Source organism: Olea europaea, chromosome 13 (genome assembly GCF_002742605.1).
Source record: "Olea europaea var. sylvestris chromosome 13, O_europaea_v1, whole genome shotgun sequence".
NCBI classification, from domain to species: Eukaryota; Viridiplantae; Streptophyta; class Magnoliopsida; order Lamiales; family Oleaceae; genus Olea; species Olea europaea.
In genome coordinates, this window is record NC_036249.1 from 21,109,891 (window position 1) to 21,132,608 (window position 22,718).

At 33.0% G+C, this 22,718-nt stretch overlaps 2 protein-coding genes across 3 annotated transcripts; one reads left to right on the forward strand and one right to left on the reverse strand.

The window, feature by feature from the left end:
* Nucleotides 1-15,368: 15,368 nt before the first annotated feature.
* On the forward strand, nt 15,369-16,946 carry LOC111408253 (protein IQ-DOMAIN 31-like). 2 transcript variants are annotated; one of them, XM_023038037.1, is made up of 3 exons: nt 15,369-15,771; nt 15,876-16,061; nt 16,157-16,946. In XM_023038037.1, the coding sequence occupies exons 1-3, from the start codon at nt 15,412-15,414 to the stop codon at nt 16,742-16,744; spliced, it is 1,134 nt and encodes a 377-aa protein (XP_022893805.1). In that variant the 5' UTR covers nt 15,369-15,411; the 3' UTR covers nt 16,745-16,946. The 2 variants fall into 2 exon arrangements, with proteins under 2 accessions (XP_022893805.1, XP_022893806.1); XM_023038038.1 differs by having other exon boundaries at nt 16,160-16,939.
* A 3,551-nt stretch (nt 16,947-20,497) lies between these two features.
* On the reverse strand, nt 20,498-22,126 carry LOC111408536. Its single transcript, XM_023038283.1, has 3 exons — nt 21,902-22,126; nt 21,009-21,769; nt 20,498-20,951 (listed from the first exon to the last, which is right to left on the reverse strand). Exons 1-3 carry the CDS (start codon nt 22,124-22,126, stop codon nt 20,498-20,500), a joined length of 1,440 nt encoding a protein of 479 aa, XP_022894051.1.
* Nucleotides 22,127-22,718: the final 592 nt, after the last annotated feature.

The window sequence follows — 22,718 nt, forward strand, 5'->3', positions numbered from 1 at the left end:
TAATATTGCGAACTTGATGGTTCAGCAATACTTAGATTCTTAAGTCTGCTTATCTTAGAGTCTTGTCTCGAGGAAAATCTTGCTATAAGATTATCTCCTTCTAAGCTGACACTATTTCTTCTTATTAATTTTCCTTCAGAATTAATTTCTCTAGCTTGTTTATGGAAATCAAGCATTATTTGTTCTGGTATAGTGACTTCATATTCTTGGTATTTTCTAGGAGGTATATATTGTGCTAACTCCTCAAAATCTTTATGTATGATAATATTATCAGTTATTTTTCTTAAATTGTTATGATAGCTAGTACTAAAAGCAAAAATTGATTTTATACTTATACTAACAGCCTTACTTCTTCGTAACATTTTCAAGTTACCAATTCTATAATATAGATTGAAGCTTTGGTCAATATTTTCATCACTTAATGATATTGCATAATTTGGTTTTACTGTAAATATTATCTTTTGATAGACTAAGTTTCCTACAACTGTTCCTAATAGAGCATCTATAGGATCTTGTAAGATTCTATTATCCATACAGTATATTTCTATTGGTATATTCATACCTTCTCTAAAAAATCCTTTTACCATTATTTGGATTCCTCCTAACTCAATACATTTTAATTTATTTCTTACATTTTCTGGGATTTTGGATAACTTTTGTTTTACCCATTCTTTTGTAATTATAGGTATTCTTGCTTTTCCTATGGTATCTTCTATATTGATAGACATTTCTTTATAATTCATACTAACAATTGTTTTATTTACTCTTGGTAAAATTCCTAAGAATCCTTGATGGAATATACCTTTTTCCTGTAGGTCAAGTATCTTCTTAGTGATTCCTGCGTATTTTTTAATATCAAAGATAATTTCTTGATTTATACCTTCTATAGTATCTTCAACTTCTTCAATTGTTTCTATTTCTATTTCTGATTGTTGTATTTCTTGATTCATATATACAATTTCCTCATATTCTTCCTCTGATGAGGATGTATCTAATTCATAAATACTACTGCATTCACTGTGTTAGATCTTCAAAATATTCAATTGGTTCTATATCACTATCATCTTGGAATTTTTCATAAATTCTAAGAGTTTTTATATTTTGTCTATCTTTTTTTTTTTAGGACATTGAGGGGCAATGTGTCCTTCTTCATTACAAATAAAACATCTACATTTTTTAATGTATCTTGGTTTAAATTTCTTATTCCAATTTCTTTTCTTGAAATATTTTTTATGTGGTTTAAAATTCTTTTTACTGAATTTTTTATAATTTTTGAATTTTCTTTTATATTTCTTATATGGTTTATACTTCTTTTTATAGCATCCAAATTGTTCTACCTGGCCATTATCTTTGTAACAACATAATGAATTTTTTCTTATTTTATAAGCTTTTTTATTTTATAGTGCTTCTCTACACCACATACTTATCATTCTTTTTGTAAATTCAATTATACTTCCAAGACTATCTATTTCAACTCCTTCCTCTTTTCCTAGAGGCAATAATTTCTCATATTCTTTTAGTAACTTAATTCCCCATGGGAATGGTAACTTTGTAAAGTAAGATCTTAAAATAGGTTTATTTTCTTGATAATCTCCTTGATTAAGTATATAATATAATTCTTCAAATTTACATGTATATCTTTCTAACTCACACATATCACATATCTTTAGATTTTCCATTGCAATCATCCCTTGATTATATTCTTCTTGTGTTCTTTCTTCTTCATTAGAAGTATGTCTATTTCCTAGAAATTCTATTCTTAAGATTTTCTCAAATCTTTTTAATATTTCCTGTATATTTTGTTCATTTAGGGAATTTCTATTATCTAATACTCCAGTTCTATTTGCTCCATATTTTACACCTCCTTTGATAATTTCTGGTAACTTTCTCCACCATTCAGAGACAGTTCCTCTAAATGTATGTTCTATAAATCCAAAAGTCGTATATGTTTTCCATTTATTAAATTGTATAGCTAAGTCGGTACTTTTCATCCATATTTCAATAGCTTTATTTTTATCTACACAATCTAAGTCTAACCATACTCCTGTTGTGTGGATTGGTTCATTATAAGATTTCATTGGATTTATTTCTTTTATGGATTGTTTTCTTACATTTTCAGTGTATCTTTTCTGGGTTTTTCTATATTGATTAATATCAACCTTATCAGATATTGGGGTACCATAAGGAAAATCTTGTTCTTCATCACTACTGAATTCTACTTTTATATCTTGACTTGAAGATGGATTAGTATTCATCTTTATATTTTCCATTTTTTCAGTTAATTCTTCTAACTGTTTTTTATATTCTTCATACTCTTCACCTGTAGATTCTAAAAATTTTTGTTCTATTTCTTCTACATCTGTAATCATATATTGTTTTTCTTCATGTTTTTTATTTTTTTTCGTTCTAAAATCTTGGGGTGGATTAATTATAATCCTATCTTTTCCTCTAAGATTATTATCTAATAATGCATTTCCTACTTGTAGATTATATTCTAGATTTTCTAATTTTTTATGTATATCCTCAAAATTTTCATTTGTAGTATTTTTAGGTAAATAGGGATAACTAGGTTTTTTTTTGTTTTTTAACCTTTTCCAGAAATTTTTCAATTATATTTTCTTCATCTACTATATTTATCATAATTTTTGGTTCGTAACATGGCTCTGATACCATTTCTTCGGAGTGTGCAGCGGAGGGGTTAATATTTTTGAGCCAATTAAATTCTTCATAAGTATTTAAAATATCACAATAGAATTTATAAAATTCACTATTTTTTACCAATATTTTTTCTTGAATAATTATGTTTAATTCTTTAATTCTCCTTCTTAAGTTAAGAATTAATTTATATATATCTTTTTCCATTTTGATTGCTTCATCATCTATGGAATCATTTTTATTTTTTAGTTTTGGGTCTAAATATTCTATAAAGAAGTCTTTTAGATCTTCTTCCAAATAGGTTAATTCATTTTCTGTAGCGTTTTTTAGGTCAATAAAATTTTGTATAATATTTGAATCTAAATTTATTAAAGAATTTTGATCTATATTTCTTTGGGGACTTATTTGAAGATTTTTATACATTATAGTGGCTTTGGTTGCAATTTCTCTATAAGGGGTATTTTAGGAAATATAATTTTTTAAAGGTTATTTTGGAAATGTTTTTATTTCTTAGTCTAATTTGGAAAATCCTCCTTTTATTTAGACTATTTTGATGTATTTTCCAAGCTTACCGGATATGTTTGGGTGGAAGATTTTTGTGTAACTAAGCCCTTGGATCCATTATTCCAAAAAATTATTTTTCTCTTATTTTTTTCTATTTTTCAATCACACAATATATTATACGTAAATAAAAAAAATTTACATCTTTTTCAATCACCCATTTTTTAAAAAATATTATTTCAAAAATTATAATTACCATATAGGAGCCAAACGAGGCTAAAAAATGTGAAAGAAAAAGATCTGGATGAAGTAGAAAGCTTCTTTGATTTATTTATTTATTTGAGGAAAACTGCTACGTAGTCTCACTCATTACAACCTTAATTTAGGTGGTATTAGTGTGCAATTAAATGATAGGTGGAATTATAATATCACATTTCATTCAACCTATCATCTAACGTCACTTAGATTGGAGTTTGTAATTCTAGTAGAGTTAAATAGCATTACTTTTATTTGAGAGAATGTATAGTAGAAAATAAGTTTGGAGATTTTATTTTTATTTGTTTATTTATTTATTTTTGGAATAATAGAGCTCAAACAATTGCTAAAATATCTATTGTCTGGAAATGAGTTTAGGGACTAAACCATGTTTGGTGGAAATTAAAATTTATATTTAATGTAAGTCAAATTAAATAATTAAATCTTATCACATATTTTATAAGATTCATAACTTTTCAACCACATATTTTATTAAATTTTATCAAAATCTGATAAAAAATTTATTCTAATCCCCACCAAATAGGAGCAATAAATGAATAATATTATCTAGTGCATGTAGTGTTGAGCATCATTCTAGGAATCAGCATATCATAAGTCATATTAAATTGATTATAATTATTTATATTTAATTGAATTTATTATTTAATGTCATAGTGTTGTCATTCAAATTGGTATTAAATATTTATAAAATAGATGGATAATCCCCAGCATATAAGACCAAGTTCATCGGTTTGAGCATGTGATCACGTGACACAATTTTTCCAATGGCTCATCCATATCTGAATTTGGATCTACCCACACACAAAAGGATTTGGACTGGAAATGTCAAACTAAATAATAGCAATTTCTTGAAAAATAATGAAACCCATGACCTTGAAGGTGTCTAGGCTATATACACCAATTTCGTTCCCTCATTCTACCTCAAAGTCAATTTGAGAAGAAAATAATGAGTATTGTTCGTGAACAGTATGGGGTGCAAAGTTTTCTAAAAATACATCAAGATTATGTCAATTTCAAGATTAATTTATGTTATTGCACATATTTAATTACAATATACATTCAAATGTTGAATTGAAGTCAACATTTCAATCCATGATATTACTCATCGCAATTTGGTATACATTGTACAACCTGTGATTAAATATACATATAATCTCATAAATAAAATTTTGTTGATATCTAAAAATGATGTGATAAATTTAGATCAACTTAATAGAATTTTGTCGAGTGATTGCCAAAATTGAATTAGGATATAGAGCATTTGTATTACATAAAGCTTTTCAAAGGGTGTTGTTTGCTAAAAGTCTTAGGTTGCCTAAAAGGGGACCTTTTGCCCTTATTTATATGCTGGAAGATCATGTCACTTGCTTGTTCAGTGTCATTTCTGCTATAGCATCGTCCTAGAAATGTGTGCCATCGACAAAATCCTTTTTTCTTATTTGGAATTCAGGGTTGACCATTCAATTCATCATGATGCCTAGGCCATAAGTATGGCATCAGGCAATGATGACCTAATATTGGGTAATCATGAGTTACTTATAACTGATTGAAAATTAGGTGCTGACATCATATCCGCTATGTGTCATTCTGGGAGTGGTTGGTGTTTAGATGCAGACGTTACAATGACAATGATTATGAATCATGATGTTTTTGCTAATTACGGTGGCCTTGTCTGAGTTGATCTCAATAATATGGTGTTTGTATGCAAACTTTTAATCCAAACTCTACTTAATGGAGTGTGAGGTTGGACTCCAACAATATAAAAAATGAAATCTTGCCTTTGTTCAGCCCTAATTTTACAAAACTCATCTTTTTTCGAATTCATTTTTAATGTCAAATTTTATAATATCCACATTTTTTATCAACTTTTTAACTACACATTTCATCGATTTTTATCAAAATCTATAAAAATTTGATTTTTAGCCAAACTAAACGAGGACTTAAAATTTTATACTATTTTGTTCAATATCGTAGGAATGAGGCTAATATACATATATTGAGAGCATAAATTTAAATTCTGAAATTCCCTCCTCAAGTGTGGGTACCTAAAGATTTCATCCACATTTCTCCTGTGGCATTATCAAACGTAAGTCACACTCAACTTTAGGCTAGCAAAAATGGAGCCATTTCTCATCAATCATTTAGTCTAGCATTATTATTCCCATATCTAAATTGGCTACAACATTTACATGTGACATGACCAGCTCCAAAACAAAATTTCAGTGTAAATTAGGTACTTCTTTCCATTTTTCTGAACTAGTGGTGCTAACGTTTAAATGGAATGATGTTTTATATCTGCACATGCAATGCACAAATAAAGTAAAGGGACAAGGTCAAAGAGTTCAACTGAAATCGAAACGGAGATTGCAAATAGTTTTATATACTTGGAAGCTTGTCGATAGACAAGCTTTTTTTTGTCATGCTTTGGAGTTTTTGCACTCCTTCAATTAGAGTACAAATTTCACCGGACCATAGAGCCAAAAGCACGATCATAAATTTCTAAAATGTTATGCAACAAGAAACTCAATCAACCCAAGGCTGGTCACCAATTACATCTCGATTTCTTTGAGATGTACTTTTTCGAGTATATATAGACTTCTGTACTGGTTTAAGATTTTTCAGATCAAACTAGCCAATTTCTAAAAACTTTGCTTCTAGCACAATGTATGAAGTCTTAGTAATTATAAACCACAAAACAAGGACAGGACAAAATCGATTCGTTTATTTACAAGGCTCTGCTAACATATCAAGTAATGTATGGAGAAAAAAGGAACTTCTGCTGACTAATCGTAAGCCTAGGACTAGGTCCAATTGGAAAAATTACAACAACGATACTTCAAGAAGACAATTACAATCATATAGACAAGTTCAATCAGATAAAGACTTTTCTATTCAACGGTTCTTAAAAATAAGATTACCAAAAATCTATTCACCAAGGTCTGTAAGAGTAGGAATCATGGGAACAAGATAATTCCCATATGGCAAATCAAAGATTATAAAGTTGCAAGTGTAACCATCTTGTTGTACCTTGGCTAGTGCAGAATTCCTCGTCTATTGAATCGTGATGTTGATGGTGCTAGTTTGAGCCTTAGAAACCTCCACATTCGTCACAAGCAAGATATGTTACAAGTGATACAAAAATAAATGTGATAATAAGCATAACCAAAAACTAATGAAACTTGGATATGGAAAAGGGACATGTTGGTCCCAAAACATATTTGAACAATATAAAACAACAAAATATTTGCAGAAATGAAAAATAGCAAAAAGTAAAAGTAAAAACACAAAGACCTTTCACAACTAATGGGTTCGAATGTTCATGTGCTCTAAACGCTACACAACCATCGGACATCTACAAGTAGATATTGCTCCAAATCACTAAAATTAGCTAAGAATCAGTTTGTACAAATGTATGAGATTTCTTCAAATATTTCTCTCGCCTCACAAAGATAAGCTTACGAGTTAAATCTCCACTTCAAACTTAAATTATACACTCAGTACATCAAGAAAATTCACTCATGATTATATGCGATTGAATAATGGAATGAGAGAAAATAAAGGATGAAAATCCTCACAAAACGGCTCTCACACAAATTGTGTGAAGAAAATGGCCAAGTGCGTCTTTTATATTCCACTACAAAACCATGGATCCAACGTCCAATATTCAAACAAGTGTAAGGCCAAATTGTAGCAAAACACCAGCTAAACTTATTTAAGAAAAGTAACTTGGTACCAAGATCAGATGGATTAAACTCAGTTGGACCTTTTTTCTACCACGTCACTTACAAAATGAAATTTTATATCAACATGCTTAGTTCTATCATGATACACATGAATCTTATTAAAGAGAATTGCACTTTGGTTATCAATATATAATCTAATAACTTCAACTATAAAACCAATTTCTTTTAATAATCCTCCTTTCTTGATAGCATCACATGCTGCAATATATTCTGCCTTAGTTGAAGATAGAGCCACAAACTTTTGCAGTTAAAATTTCCAACTAATAAGCCCATCACAGAGTGTGAAAATATAAGAAGTAGATCATCTTTTCTCTAAGTCAGCTGGAAAATCAGTGTCTGTGTATCCCTTCAAAATTATACATTTATTACACCTTTTAAAATTTTAGCCCTAAGTCAGATAAACATTTTAAATATTTCAGCATCTATTTTATACAGGGCAGTGTGTTCACCTGGTTTTACCATAAATCTGATCAAAATACTTATGTCATTAGCCAAATCAGGTCTAATACATACAATTAAATGCATAATAGATCAAATAGTTTTAGCATAATATATTTGATTCATACTTTAAAATTCTTCATCTGTTTTAGAAGATTGTTTACATGACAATTTAAAGGTAGTATAATAGGATTGTACTTAAACATAAATTTTTTTTCACGTGCTTTATTCACATATAAGCACCGATTCACATGAAGAGTGTAATTAATTCTATTTCTTTTAATTTTAATACCCAAAATTCTCTTTGATTGGTCTAGATCTTTTATTTTAAATTCAGATTTTAATTTTGATTTGATTATATCTATGTTAGTTTTATCATAGCAAGCAAGAAACATATCATCAAAATTTAATAGAAGATAAACAAATATTGACCCCCACAAACTTTATAACAAATCCTAGAGTTCGAACATGTAAGTTTAATTTCTTATACCATTGCCTATGGACTTGTTTTAAATTATAGAGGAATTTTTTTTCAACAAACAAAGCTTCTCATATTTAGAATTAATTTCAAAATCTTTAGGCTGACTCATATTTATAACTTCATCTAGATCGCCATTTAGGAAAGAAATTTTAACATCAAGCTGATCCAACTTTTAGTCAAAATGAGCAGTTAAAGTAAGCAAAATTCTGATTGAAGTATATTTTGCAACAAGACACATTTTTAAAAATAAAAAATTATAATCAATATCCTACCTTTGTGTATACCCTTTAGCTACTAACCTGACTTTATATTTCTTATCTTTAATACTGGACTCAGCTTCTTTAATTTTATGAACTCACTTACTATCAACTATTTTCTGATTATTAGGCTTGTTAACAAGAATTCATGTTTTATTTTTAATCAAAGAGTTTATTTCATCTTTTATAGTTTTTTCCCCAAAAAACAGATTCTTTACACAGTTAACAAATTCTTCAAAAGTAGTAGATTCAAAATTGAAAAAGTCTAAAGTAGAGAAAATGGTCACAAAATCATCGCTGCCAATTATAGTAGAGGGAATTCTATTCCTTTTACTTCTATCTCAAGTAAACTGATAATTAGTTATAGTAGGATTTTGGGGTTGGTTTTCATTTTCAATATCATTCTGAACCTAATCTATTTCAAATTGAGAAGTCTATACCTCAATCTGATCATCAAACTCAATAGGATTGGTGTTTTGATATTCCAAAACTATTTCTTTAACTAACGAATTTTCATCAAATTTCAATTTAGAAGAAACAACAAAGGGTATGTCATTTTCATTAAAAATGACATATCTACCTATAATGACCTTGAAACCATTTTACTCTCCAATCCAAAGTCTATAACCTTCAGTTTCTTTCCTATAGCCCAGAAAAATATACTTTAAGAACCTAGACTCAAGTTTACCTTCACTTTGATGAAAATAAGCTACATAGCCAAACAGCTTAAGTCTAGAATAATCGGAAAACTTACCAAACCACATTTGTTCTTGTACTTGAAAGTTAATGGTACTAGAAAGAATTCTATTGTTTGAATATCTAGCAATTTATAAAGCTTCTCCCTAGAATAGTCTAGGGAGACTAGAACTTAATAGTATACATTTGAAGGGTATACGTTATAGTTCCTCGTTAAAATTTCAGATTCTTCGAAAAAAGTCAAATTCAAAATTATAGTATTCAAAACCATTATTAGTTCTAAGTGCTTTAACTTTCTAACTAGTTTGATTTTTAATCATCAATTTCTATTGCTTAAAGTTTTGAAAAGTATCAAATTTAGGCTTTAATAGAAAAGTTCATATTGTTTTTGAAAAATCATCTAATACAAGTAAATCAAGCTTGAAGCCACTGAGAGCATTTTCAAATGCTGAACCATAATATCAACACATAAATAATCAAGAACAGAACAAGAATAATGAAATCTAATTTTGAAAGGAAATTTGTTTTGCTTTCCAATAACACATTCTTTTCAAAACATAAGTTTTTCGATGTTATCATTTCCAAAACATCCAAGTTTATTAAGTATTATCAGTCACTTTTCACTAATGTGGCCAAATCTTTTATGTCAATTAAAGACTTGTTAGAATGGAAATTTGCAGGTGCAAAGCTATTTACAGCCAATGTTTTAGCTTGCAGAGTGTTAATTCCATTCACTTTGGAAGTAGATATAACTTCCTTAACATTCATGTTTATTTGGTAAGATCTTTATGAATTCTTATATCGTATTCATCATCTAATTCACCTAAGGAAATCAGATTGCTCTACAGGTCAGACACCTACCTAGTTTATCCACTCAAGAATATGATCATTTTTCTGTAAGAGATTAAGTTTTTCAATTCTTTTTATTTGACAACTCATTTCCTATCTGAACTTGTCCACCATTTAAGTCAACAAATTTATTAAACTATTCTTTTATGAGACACATGTGAAAGGTACAATCAAGGTCAAGAACCCATTCAATTGTGTTTCTTTTTGGTTGCAGTAACAAGGACCACTTCTTCTATTTTAGAGTCATTATTACATGCAATAGCCGCTGAACAATCAGAGTTGGATTTCTCTTTCAGTTCAGAAGCTTTCTTGAAACAAGTTCTTATGAAATGACCGATTTTTTCACAATAGTAGCTTTTCTTGATCTTATTCTTAATTTTTCCTTCGTTCTTGTTATTGTCTTTGAACTTATCATTTTGAATTTTTCCTTTCTTATAAAAGTTGTAATTGCTAAAATTGTTACTCTTATTTTTGTTCAATCTTTCTTTTACATTCAATCCCTCACCATTCCTAGCATCTTTGAAATCAGATTTTAATTCAAGTTCTTTATTTCTTAGAGTTGAGGTTATAATGTTAAAAGTCAATTTTTTCAATACTCTAAAGCGTTTTTAATTTCCCTATACATGTCACCTAAGAAATTCAACAGTGCTACAACTTGCTGATCATCGAACAATTTCTCATCACAGATTGCTAAATCCTAAATCAATTTTGTAAACTTTTCAATATTTTCTTTTAGGCTAGAGGAAGAATCAAGCCTAAAGTTATATAGTTATTTCAAAAGATAGTATTTATTAGACACTGTCTTAGTTGGATAAAGTATTTAAACTTTTTTATAGTTACTCAGCTAACGTAGTTTTCCCAACTTTCCTTATCACATTACTAGAAGGATGAATGGAAACTGAGCTCCATGCTATCCCATCTAATTCTAATCCCCTATATGCACTAATCAGTTTCCCAAACCCTATCAAGAGCTCTAGTATATCTCTTATTATAACAAGGCTCTCATTTTCTGGTGTCAGAGACTAAAATCTCCACTAAAATCATGTTAACAATTAAAGTCTCAAAATCACACACACGCACACAATATCACAATTAGGCAATATGAAATATTCACTGTATATGTAAAATTTCAACTAAGGAATTACAGTACAGTACTATTTATTTATCATAAAATGTACAAAAACTATAAACTAGATTATACAATATGACTTCGTAGAAAATAGAATTATATAATCACAACTAAGGATGATAAAAAATGTAGTTTATCAAATTGAATTCTTAATATAATCCGCTGCTCCCTCAAATCCCCAAATTCTCATAGGAGATCTTGGACAAAGGTAAATAGTGACAAGTCTATTATCTTAATAGCCACAATAAAATGAGACAGTGTGCAATTTGTAAAATAGAATTTAATTAAGGTTTGTAGAAAACTACCACAATCGAAAACATTAATTTTCCGAACAAAGCTGATGAGTAAAGAATACCAAAATTGAACCAGGGTCTCCAAATAGAGTGAAAGAACTCAACGATTCAAGATGAATCAGTAGAACTCAGGAATGAGTTAAGAAATCAGTAGGAACCGGAGCGAGTTAACTCAACTCAATAGAAACTAGAACGAGTTACACAAAACCCACCATAACTCAGTAGTGAGTTACCAAGAATCTCCAAAAATTAGTGTAAGTTACCATGAATCACCAGAAATCAGTGTAAAGTGTACAAGAATTTTTTAGGTCAAAAATGTGTTGCAAGATTTTTTTAAAAGAAGTTTTAAGAAACCTCAAGAAACTTACAGAGCTCAAGATCTTTACGGATCTAAATCATAAAACATAGTCTTTTAGAGATCCAACCAGAAGTTCAGTCAAAGGTAGATCAACCAGATTTCTTTTAGAAGACATTTTTTTTTTTAACAATACTTTGAGATTAAATGATTTTTCAGAAAATGCAAACACTTTGAAGAATACTTAGCATCTGTTTGAGTTTGAGCCCCATTTTTCACAAAAAGAAATTTGTAATAGTAAATTTTTGAAGAACGTGATTAAAAAATGGGAAATTTTTTTTGATTTACATACAAATTATTTCATTGAAAAAATATGTGGTTGAAAAATGAGCTTGGGAAAAAAAAATAATATTTTGAATAATGGAGCTCAAACAGGGGATATGGTTTTTGAAAAATCACTGAATCTCTTTCTTGAAAAATTAGATTTGATATTACTTGCTAGTCCCAAAACGTATTTGAACAAAATCAAACAACAAAATATTTATAGAAATGAAAAATCATGGAAACTAAAAGTAAGAATACAAAGACTTTTACCCACTACCAAGTCCGAATATTCATGAGCTCCAAACATTACTTACCCATTGCGTATCTACAAGTAGATATTGGTCAAAATCACTAAAATCAGTCAAGAATTAGTTTGTTCAAATGTATGAAAAAATCAAAGATTTCTTCAAGTATTTCTCTCGCCCCACAAAGATAAGTTTATCACAGCAAACCTTTACTTCAAACTCAGATTATACACCTAGCCACTATTTGGCATGGATTAAATTTTTGATCTAAGTAGAAATAAATAATTAATTTTAATTACACATTTCATATGATCCATGACTTTTTAGTTATACATGTCATCAATTTTTATCTAAACCTACTAAAAATCCAATTTTAATTCCCATCAAATGGGGGTTTAATACATCAACAGAATCCATTCTAAATTACAAGATATTGAAGAATAGAATGAGAGAAAAAAGAGAGACAAAAACCCTTGCGAGCAGCTCACATAATGTGAAAATGGCCAAGTGTGCCATTTATACACCGCCACATAACCAACATCTAATATTCACCACGTGTAAGGCTAGATTGTACCAAAAAACAAGCCAAAAGTCACATTATAAAAAATGCACCTTTATAAAATAACGGTTAAAGGTTCGAGTCCGAGTCAAAGTAAAAAATGTGAGGCAAATTCAAACAAGGACACATGACATGGACATACCATGCGAATTAAAGTGATGAATTTATATTTCCCACCTCTATGTTTATATCTTTTAGCTTTCATTTTGAATTTTGCATGTAAAAATCTTCACCTAAAACATATTTCACATAAAGTTTTAGAATTTTCACATATTATTATTGCTTGTTACACACATTATAATAGTTAATCTTCGCTAAATTTATACTTCCAACTATACAAAGTGGGGCTTGTTGTGTCCTTCACATGTCGAGGACATGTTTGTTGCACATCAGACATTGAAACGATACAAAAAAATAAGGCAAGGTAAATCTCATTGCGCTTACATGCCCAAGAGAAGTAGATGAAGTATCAAGTGCAATATGTTAAAAAAAAAATTAAAAATATATAAAAGAGGACAATGAGTAGCACATTCTAAGGAGTTTCAATGTCCGATTTGTGTCGAACAGTGATACTCTATCCTAAGAATGTCCATGCTTTACAGGTCAAATAAAATGTGTACCCATGGTCTATTAACTGGTGTTGACATTACATCCCTCTTCTTTGATGGTGAGTTAATCGGCGTGCAATGAAAATATATCACTGGTGTTAGTATCTCCACCATTATCAGATTCATAAAGCATTAGTAAATTAGAAAAATGGGCTAAAACTTTTTTAGTACTCCCTCCATCCCATAAAAATAGCCATATTTTTCTTTTTCGCCTGTACCAAAATACAGCATTATTTCTTATTTGAGAGTATAGTTAGTATATTAGTTTCCTAATATATATGTGCTTTGTTATCACAAATATAATTTAATTACCATCAATATTTATTGCATTAATGTATAAATATATTAGGAAAAATGATAGTAAAATTTATTGTTTCAACTATATTAACTAAATTTTCTTAATTTGTGTGAAAAAAGAAATAGAACTATCTTTATGGGACGAAGGGAATATGATACTCTGTAGTTTTTGAATTTAGTTGCTACTCAAAATAACTCTTTAATCTTTATAAAATTAGAGCTGAAATGTTGCGAGCATTGATTTAAGAAAAAAAGAGACCCCTTCATTTTTTTCGTGTGTGCACGCACATGCAGTGGCAGATTTAGGAATTTGAGTGAGTTAGGATGAACCCAGATTTGTTTACATCCATGGCAAAGAGATTCAACATTGCTAACAACATAGTAAACATACTATAAGGGTTAAAAGCAGTTGACCAGTTCATATTGCTTTTCCAAGATGACACAATCCAAAATCAAATACACACATTTTAATTAATCACTTAGTAATTCAGAGAATGACCACCATCACTTGAGAAATCAAATACACCCACATTTGTTTTAGACATTCTAACGTGAGACTATGAAGCTTCTACCTTAGAATGGAAACATTTAAACATTATTCTTAATCCTTATATATCTTTCATAAACTGGTAATTGAGATAGGGACATGTTAGCCTTACCCTCACAATTATATGAAGAAAAGGGAAGATTATTAAAGTTATAAATACAGATGTAATACTTCCATTAAACATATAAGGATTCCTCTAATGTCCGTCGCGAAGTCTACTTGTAACCAAATTTTCGTAATTTTTCATTTTTTAAACAAAAAAAGCTTGCTGCAAATTGTCCTCAACTTCGCTTCCTATTTAGTTCCATTGTTAAAAAAGAATAATATTTTTCCAATAAAAAAAATAATTTTTTTAATAGTCAAATAGACGATGTTAAAACAAGAACAAAATATTGTAATTTGATGTATAGGTTGCAATTTTCCCTAGAAAAAAAGGTTCGAATATCTTTCATTTCAAAGACACGTCGCTCCAGAAAGTATTTTGCCAACTTTTTCTTTTCAAAAAGGCTCCTGCCTCCAGTTTTCGGATTGGTTAAGAAAAAATAAAGCCCATTTTATCAATTCACATAATCATATTCTATATGCAAGTGGGGTCCACTTTACAGTAGGCTATTAAAGCAATAAATTAATAAAAAGGCAATGCGTCTATATCTGCATGTAGACTCTAAATAAAGCTGTAAATCACATCATTCACACATATTTATTGATCAATTATTCAATATATCCTATTCTCAATGTTGATTCTCGACTCGAATATCAGAACAAAATCTTCTTGATTTCATTGAACAAATACGTACCAACTCATTTACCCGACTATTAGAAAAACACCCTTTTGAGCACTTTAAAATGTGCATCAAAAAGTGCATCGAAAAAAATTCAGAATATCGACTATTGAATCATATGGTTCGTACCATCTATCATATGTATAACCATGTTTAGAAATTTTCGTGATCATCATAGATAAATTATTTGGTTTAATCCAGTACATATCACTCTGTAACCACTGACAGCAAATTTAACGATTACCGGGTTGCATTTTACTTTATTTCCTAACATTTGCATGAAAATTTTCCAAACTAGAAAAAGAACCTTTTTATGAGCAGATGTAAAAGTTTCTTTATATGAAACTTTAACCCTTTTAATAGAGAGAGCTGCATGTATAAAATATAGAGATGTACGTTTAATGAAACTCCATTTCCCTTTCTGAAAATCAGCCAAATGGGAAGAGCAACAAGGTGGTTGAAGAGCCTTTTTTGGATGAAGAAAGACAGGGATAAGAAACAAAACTCAAAATATTCCGGCCATTCGACAATAGGGTTGTGCAATAAATCAACCACCATACCGCCCAATATTACACATTCTGAGGTTGAATGGCTGAGATCTTTACACAGAGTGACTGAAAAAGAGCAAAACAAGCATGAAATTGAAGTGGCTGCCGCCACAGCCGCGGTCGCAGACACAGCCATGGCCGTCGCCCAGGCGGCAGTTGCTGTCGTGAGGTTTACTGCCAGTCAGGGTAAAAGCAGCCGTGAAATACGAGCTGCTATCAAGATTCAAACTGTGTTTCGAGGATACCTAGTAAGTAGTTAATTTGATATCAGTGTGTAGATGACATGATTTAAATAAATACATCATTCTGTCTGTTTTAGCGAAATGAATTTGCTTGTAGATACGAAAAACAGGCAAGAAAAGCGCTAAGGGCATTGCGAGGATTGGTGAGACTACAAGCACTAGTGAGAGGCTATTTTGTGCGTAAGCGGGCCGCGGCCACCTTTCATTGCATGCGGGCTCTTATAAGAGCACAAACAAATGTCTTGGCCCGAAAGACTCATCAATTCAACACTCAACTCAATGCTCGAAAATCCGTGGTCAGTCCATGAATTTCAAATTCATCACAACTAAAACTTATAATCTTGATTGAGAAATTTGAGAACAATTATATAAAGTGTAATCTTTCCTCTAGCAGGATAAGTTTGTTAGTACAGGAAATGAGCACAAAATGTCAATCCACAGCAGAAGGTTTTCTGCCTCATATGAAAGCCCGAAAATTGTGGGGGTTGATACAGGGCGGACTAGATCAAGATCCAGAAGAACTAACACATGGATGCCGGGTTCCAACGACGACTTATTGGGCCAATCAATGTCATCTCCACTTCCGGACAGATTCCCAATAAGCCGATTGATGCCGGACTCGAGGAATATCCGGGGCGTAACTGGAATCGAATGCCAAGGTTTTTTCACAACACAAGTCCGGGCTACTCCAAGGTTTGCCAATTCTGGTGGGTGTGATGGATCAATTACCCCTGCAAGAAGTTTTTGTGTAGAGAGCTATTTCAGGAACACTGTAAACTACCAAAATTATGTGGCTAATACACACTCATTCGAAGCTAAGTTGAGATCCCAAAGTGCCCCAAAGCAAAGGCCCGACCCCAGCCCTAAAAGGGGACTGTCCCACAAAGAAATTAAGGAATCAAGAAACAGTCTTGATGGTGTCAGAATGCGGAGGTCCAAAGAAGCCCCAAAAATGCCATCAATTTCTACAAAGTTTTGATGGGAAATTTTGGTATAATTTCATTTAGATTATATTACATGAAAAAGAAAAAGAAAAAAATTCTTAAACCGGGCATTTCGCTTAATTCTGTAATAATTATTTTAGCTGATACGATCTACTGATCTTGTATTTGTTTGAACTTTATTCATTTATTTTTGTATGAAGTGTGGCATGTCTAAGCCTAAAAAAAATAATATTCAAAATCCAACCCAGTTTGTGTAAGTTCTACGATTTATTTTTATTTTTTTGACAGCAGACTATGGAATGAAATATTGAGCTGAGCTCACTCTGCATTTAAAGGTCGTCAACAATTCTTTTTATTCACATGTTTAGCTCTAGCAAGTACGGCTATTCAAAATATAAACGATTCAAATCTTTTAACACTATAGTGGAACCAAACTATCATGAGCTCCTTTTTTGAGTTGACAGCTAGAAAATGATTAGTAAAGAAGTATTCTTACGATGATAAACTCATAGAAGAGTGATATGTTTAATATATCTTTATTGACCAATTTGATATGCATATACACAACTAAAACTAAACTACTTCCCTTCGAATGATGAATCCCTTAATTCTTAATTTAAGAATTAAAGTGGGGTGTGCAGTGGGGTTATTGCGGCGCGAGCTTAGCATGTTCTAGCTTCTCTATTGTCTTGTTGATCAACCAAGCTAGCTTCATTCAGTCGGGACCTAAAAGATCGAATGGAACAATACATAGACAAGTAAATCCCTTATGAATTCCTGGAAATTAGGAGGCGTTGAAAACAAAGAAATTGTTGGAGTTCTCATTTCTATCTAGTCCCAACACGCTTGATGTTAAGAAAAGATCTCTTGCAGGAAGGTTCGGGTATCTAGTAAATGGAACCGTCGGGTCCAAATATAATTGTGGAACCGTTCGGGTTCGGTTCTGTACTATAATTAAATTTTTTAACATTTATAACAACATTATATAAATACAACTAATGATACATTCAATGATTTTGGAATGACAGAGATTAGTAAACTACCTTGTTCAAATGATCGTTATGATCAAAGTTTCGGTTGGCGAATGTCACAGCTTCGATCGGAGGTCACAGTGTCGACCAATAATTGTATAGGTTTTGGAATATTAGCGAGGCTGCGAGAGTCGAGACAACGTTATGCACTTTGATGTTGGTGTTTAGGGTTATTTAGTGGATTTGATCTTGCTTGGCTAAGAAATGAAACAATAAAATGGGTAATTGGGCAAAAAATTAAAAAAATTAGAAATGAAACAAATTATTGGGCCAAAAATTTGGATTTAGAAATCGTTAATTTGTTAATTTGTTTAGAAAAAATTAAAATAATTTGATTTACTCAATATAAAAAAAATAAAATTAGAAAGATTCGGTTCTTATTCGGTTCTTCGGTTCTAGGTCTAGAACCGAGAACCGAACCGTACCCGTCGGTTCTCAATTCAGATACCCGTTTGGGTATTTAATTTGACAAGAACCGTCGGGTTCGGTTAGGTTCGGTTCGGTCGGTTCGGTTCGGGAGATTTGCCCAGTCCTAATTGTGGTAAAGAAATGTTAATATAAAGGAAAGAATATAATATCTTAATCAATTAAGCCAATCAATATATAATCAAATACTTCTTATGCTAGTTTAGAAAAAGGAACATCAAATACTTCTTTAGGTTTTTATTGGGACTTTAGTTTGATCATGTAAATTAACCTTGACTGCACAATTCAAGCTCGCTCACTAGTCACCATAAAGATCAAGAAATAATAAGAAAAGAATATCATTAGAAAGAAGGATTTTGAGTGGATCGATAACCACAATAAATAAGGTGTAAATTTAAGACTCGAAGGGTCGGCCCATGCTCTGCAAAAAAATCTATCCATATGGAACAAAAAAAAAAAAAAAAAACTTCGGGAGAAAGAGCCGAGGACCTAGATTAGTTCATGTTTTTCTCATGATGACTTCCTCCTTCTGTATTTTGAACAAGTATTTTTCATTTTTCACGATCATGTATGGCTGATGTCTCGATCATGACAAACTCAAATAGCTCAACATTAAGATGATTCAATAACTTAACGTTTGGGATACATATTAAACAGGTCAATGCCTAAGATGTATTAATATCTCGACGCCTAAAAATGACTTAATAGCTCAATGCCTAGATTAAATATCTCGATGCCTAGGGTGAATTGACAACTCGACGCCTAGATTAAATATCTGGACGCCTAGGGTGATTTGACAACTTGACGCCTAGATTAATTAAATATCTCGACGCCTAGATGAAGTTTTAGCCTTGACGTATGTATTAGTTATCTCGAGGACTCAATTTGAAAAATCATTTATGAACATTGTGTTGATCCCAAGCATCTATGCAAGTGATATATCTCGAGGACTCAATTTGAAAAATCATTTATGAACATTAAGTGTTGATCCCGAGCATGTATGCAAGTTATCTCGAGGACTCAATTTGAAAAATCATTTATGAACATTGTGTTGATCCCGAGCATGTATGCAAGTGATATAATTGTATCGACCTATAGCGTGATTCCTGAGGACAATAATGGCCTTTTTATAAGATCTCTCACACCATTGATTGGGCACTAGTGACCGGGAATGTTATTTGACGTGCTTACGCGGGGCAAGGCTTTCTGTTTGCTTGCGAAGGGCAAGGCTTTTTTATTGTTTGCGCGGGGCAAGGCTTTTTGTTTACTTACGAGGGGCAAGGCTTTTTGATTGCTTGCGTGGGGCAAGACTTTTTGATTGCTTGCACTAGGCAAGGCTTTTTGTTTACTTGCGCGGGGTAAGGCTTTTTTGATTGCTTGCGCGGGGCAAGACTTTTTGTAGCTAGATCATATTTTAACGAATAGCTTAATTCTTATTATACTTTTTAAAAATAGACTTGCCACGCAGGCCTGACTACCGAAAACGTGATCCTTGGCACGCAGGCCTAACTATCGAAAAATGAAACTTGGCACGCAGGCCTGAGAATTGAAAACGTGAACCTTGACGCGCAGGCCTGAGAACATTGTGTTGATCCTTGGCACGCAAGCCTGACTGCCAAAAAATGAAACTTGGCACGCAGGCCTGAGAATTGAAAACGTGAACTTTGACGCGCAGGCCTGACTACCGATAACTGGAAGACCAAGTTACTTGTAATATATCTTTAAATTCTCGGCGTTCCATGGTCTTGGAAGCGGCCTTCCTGACGTATCCCTTAAACTGTATGCGCCTCCTTGGAGTTGTCGTATGATTTCGAAGGGCCCTTCCCAAACTGGTCCTAGCTTACCCGGGGCATGACCTGCTGTTTCGACCTTTCTTAACACAAGGTCTCCTGCTCTGAATCTCCGCGTCCTCACTTTCTTATTGAAGTACTTTGCTATTTTATCTTGGTAGGAGGCCATTTTTAAAGTTGCCGGATCACAAACTTCTTCCAAGAGGTCGAGGTGTTCAGTGGTGCGCCCTGCTTCTTCGGGCTCGAGCCTCCTTTGGCTGGGCAACCTTACTTCAATAGGAACGATGGCCTCAATACCAAAAGCCAACATGAAGGGGGTTTCCCCTGTAGCAGTTCTGTGTGACATTCTATACGTCCAAAGTATAGAAGGCAACTCATCAGACCAGGAATCTCTTGCATCGCCGATCCTTGTACAGAGGTCTTGCAATATAATCCGATTGGTCACTTCGACAAGACCATTACTTTGAGGATGGAAAATCGACATCAAACGGTGATCAACCCCTAGGTCGGTACAAAAGTTTTTAAATTGTGCCTTGTCAAACTACCTGCCATTATCAGTTATGAGGACTTTCGGTATCCCGAACTTGCATATGATGGATCTCCAAATGAAACTTCTTAACTTCGGCTCTGAAATTGTTGCTAAAGGCTCGACCTCTACCCACTTAGTGAAATACTCTACAGCCACAGCCACAGCCACAAACTTCAATTTTCCCCTACTTATTGGAAAGGGACCAAGGATGTCAATTCCCCACTGCTTAAATGGGGCTGTGCAACTAATGCTATTGAGGTCTTCTGCGGGAGGGTGGATGACATTGCCAAATCTTTGGCACTTGTTGCACTTCTTGACATATTCCTTGGCGTCTTTCTTCATGGTTGGCCAATAATATCCATACCTTATGAGCTTGAAGGCTAATGCCCAAGCTCCTTGATGGTTCCCACATACACCTTCATGAACTTCTTCTAGGGCCTGGGATGATTCGAAAGGCCTAAGGCATCTGAGTTATGGAAGTGTGAGGCTTCCGCGAAATAAAACACCTTCAATCATGCAATACCTCGGAGCTTTGGACTGGATGCTTCTCGCTGCCCGAGGATCTTCTGGAAGGCGGCCATGTTTTATGAAGTCCACTATTGGGTCCATCCATGATGGCTCATTATCAATATCCATAACGCCTATGGTCTGATTGATGCTTGGCTCGGTTACAATTCTGACGTGGACTGTCCTGTCAAGCCCATCTATTTCCATAAACACCAATCTTGACAAGGCATCGGCCCTACAATTCTCAGCCCGAGAATTTTTTACAATTTCATAACTCTTGAACTTTCTGTAGAGAGCATGCACTTTCAAGCAGTATAAGCTCATCTTCTCATCCTTTCTATTGAACGTCCCTTTGATTTGTTCAACCACCAACTGGGAATCACTATAAATTTTGATAATTTCAAGCTCGAGATTTATGGCGAGTTCCATGGCTATGATGACGGCCTCATACTCTGCTTCATTATTGGTCGCCTCAAATTCGAACCTTAGTGCACACTGAATGTTTATGAGCATGTTCGGGCTTATGATTATGACTCCTGCGCCCAAGCCCGAGGAGTTTGATGCTCCATCTACGAAAATTTCCCACATAGATATGCTCGAGCTCGAGCTACTATCTGGCCCCCAAGGCCTTGGGGTGAGTTCTGCAATGAAGTCAGCTATGGCCTGAGCTTTGATAGATGGTCGGGGCTTGAACTCTATGTCAAATTCTTTGAGTTCAATTTCCCACCTCAGTAATCTTCCTGAGACGTCTGGTTTCTGAAGAATATTTTTTAGAGGCTGATTGGTGAGCACAACAATAGGATGTGATTGAAAATATTGCCGAAGCTTTCATGCTATTACTATCAGTGCAAGGGCAAGTCGTTATGCTAAAGTATATCTTGTTTCTGCATCAAGTAGGACTTTGCTTACGTAATAAATGGGTTGCTGGCCCCTGTTAACCTCTTTCACCAAGACACCACTCACTGCATTCTGAGATACGGCTAAGTACAAATACAGAGTTTCTCCGGGCTCGGGTTTGGTGAGGATAGGGGGAGATTCCAATATCTGTTTGGGCTCCTGAAAAGTTTTCTCACACTCCTCATTCCATTCAAAGCAATGATTACCCCTGAGGGCTTTGAAGAAGGAGAAGCACATGTCCGCTGCTCGGGACATGAACCTATTTAAGGCGGCTACCCTGCCTGTCAACTTTTGAACCTCTTTCTTGGTCCTTGGTGATTCTATTGCTGCCAAAGCCTAAATTTTGTTGGGGTTAGCCTCAATGCCTCGATGAGTGATCATGAAACCTAGAAACTTTCCTGAAGCTACGCCAAATACACACTTCTCTGGGTTGAGCTTCATCTTATATTTTCGTAGGGTGGCGAACACCTCCTCAAGGTCGAATATATGTTCCTTCACCTTCTTACTTTTTACAACCATGTCATCAACATAGGCCTCGATGTTCTTCCCTATCAAATCGACGAAGACTTTGTTGATGAGCCTCTGATATGTTGCCCCAGCATTTTTCAATCTAAATGGCATTACCCTATAGCAATATATGGCTGAATCAGCCATGAATGAGGTTTTCTCTTGGTCTTCTTTGGCCATGAGGATTTGATGATATCCTGAGAATGCGTCTAAGAAGCTGTACAGCTTATGTCCGGATGTGCTATCCACAAGATTATCGATCCTAGGTAGCGGGTAGCTTTCCTTCGAGCATGCCTTATTCAGATCTGTGAAGTCAATGCAG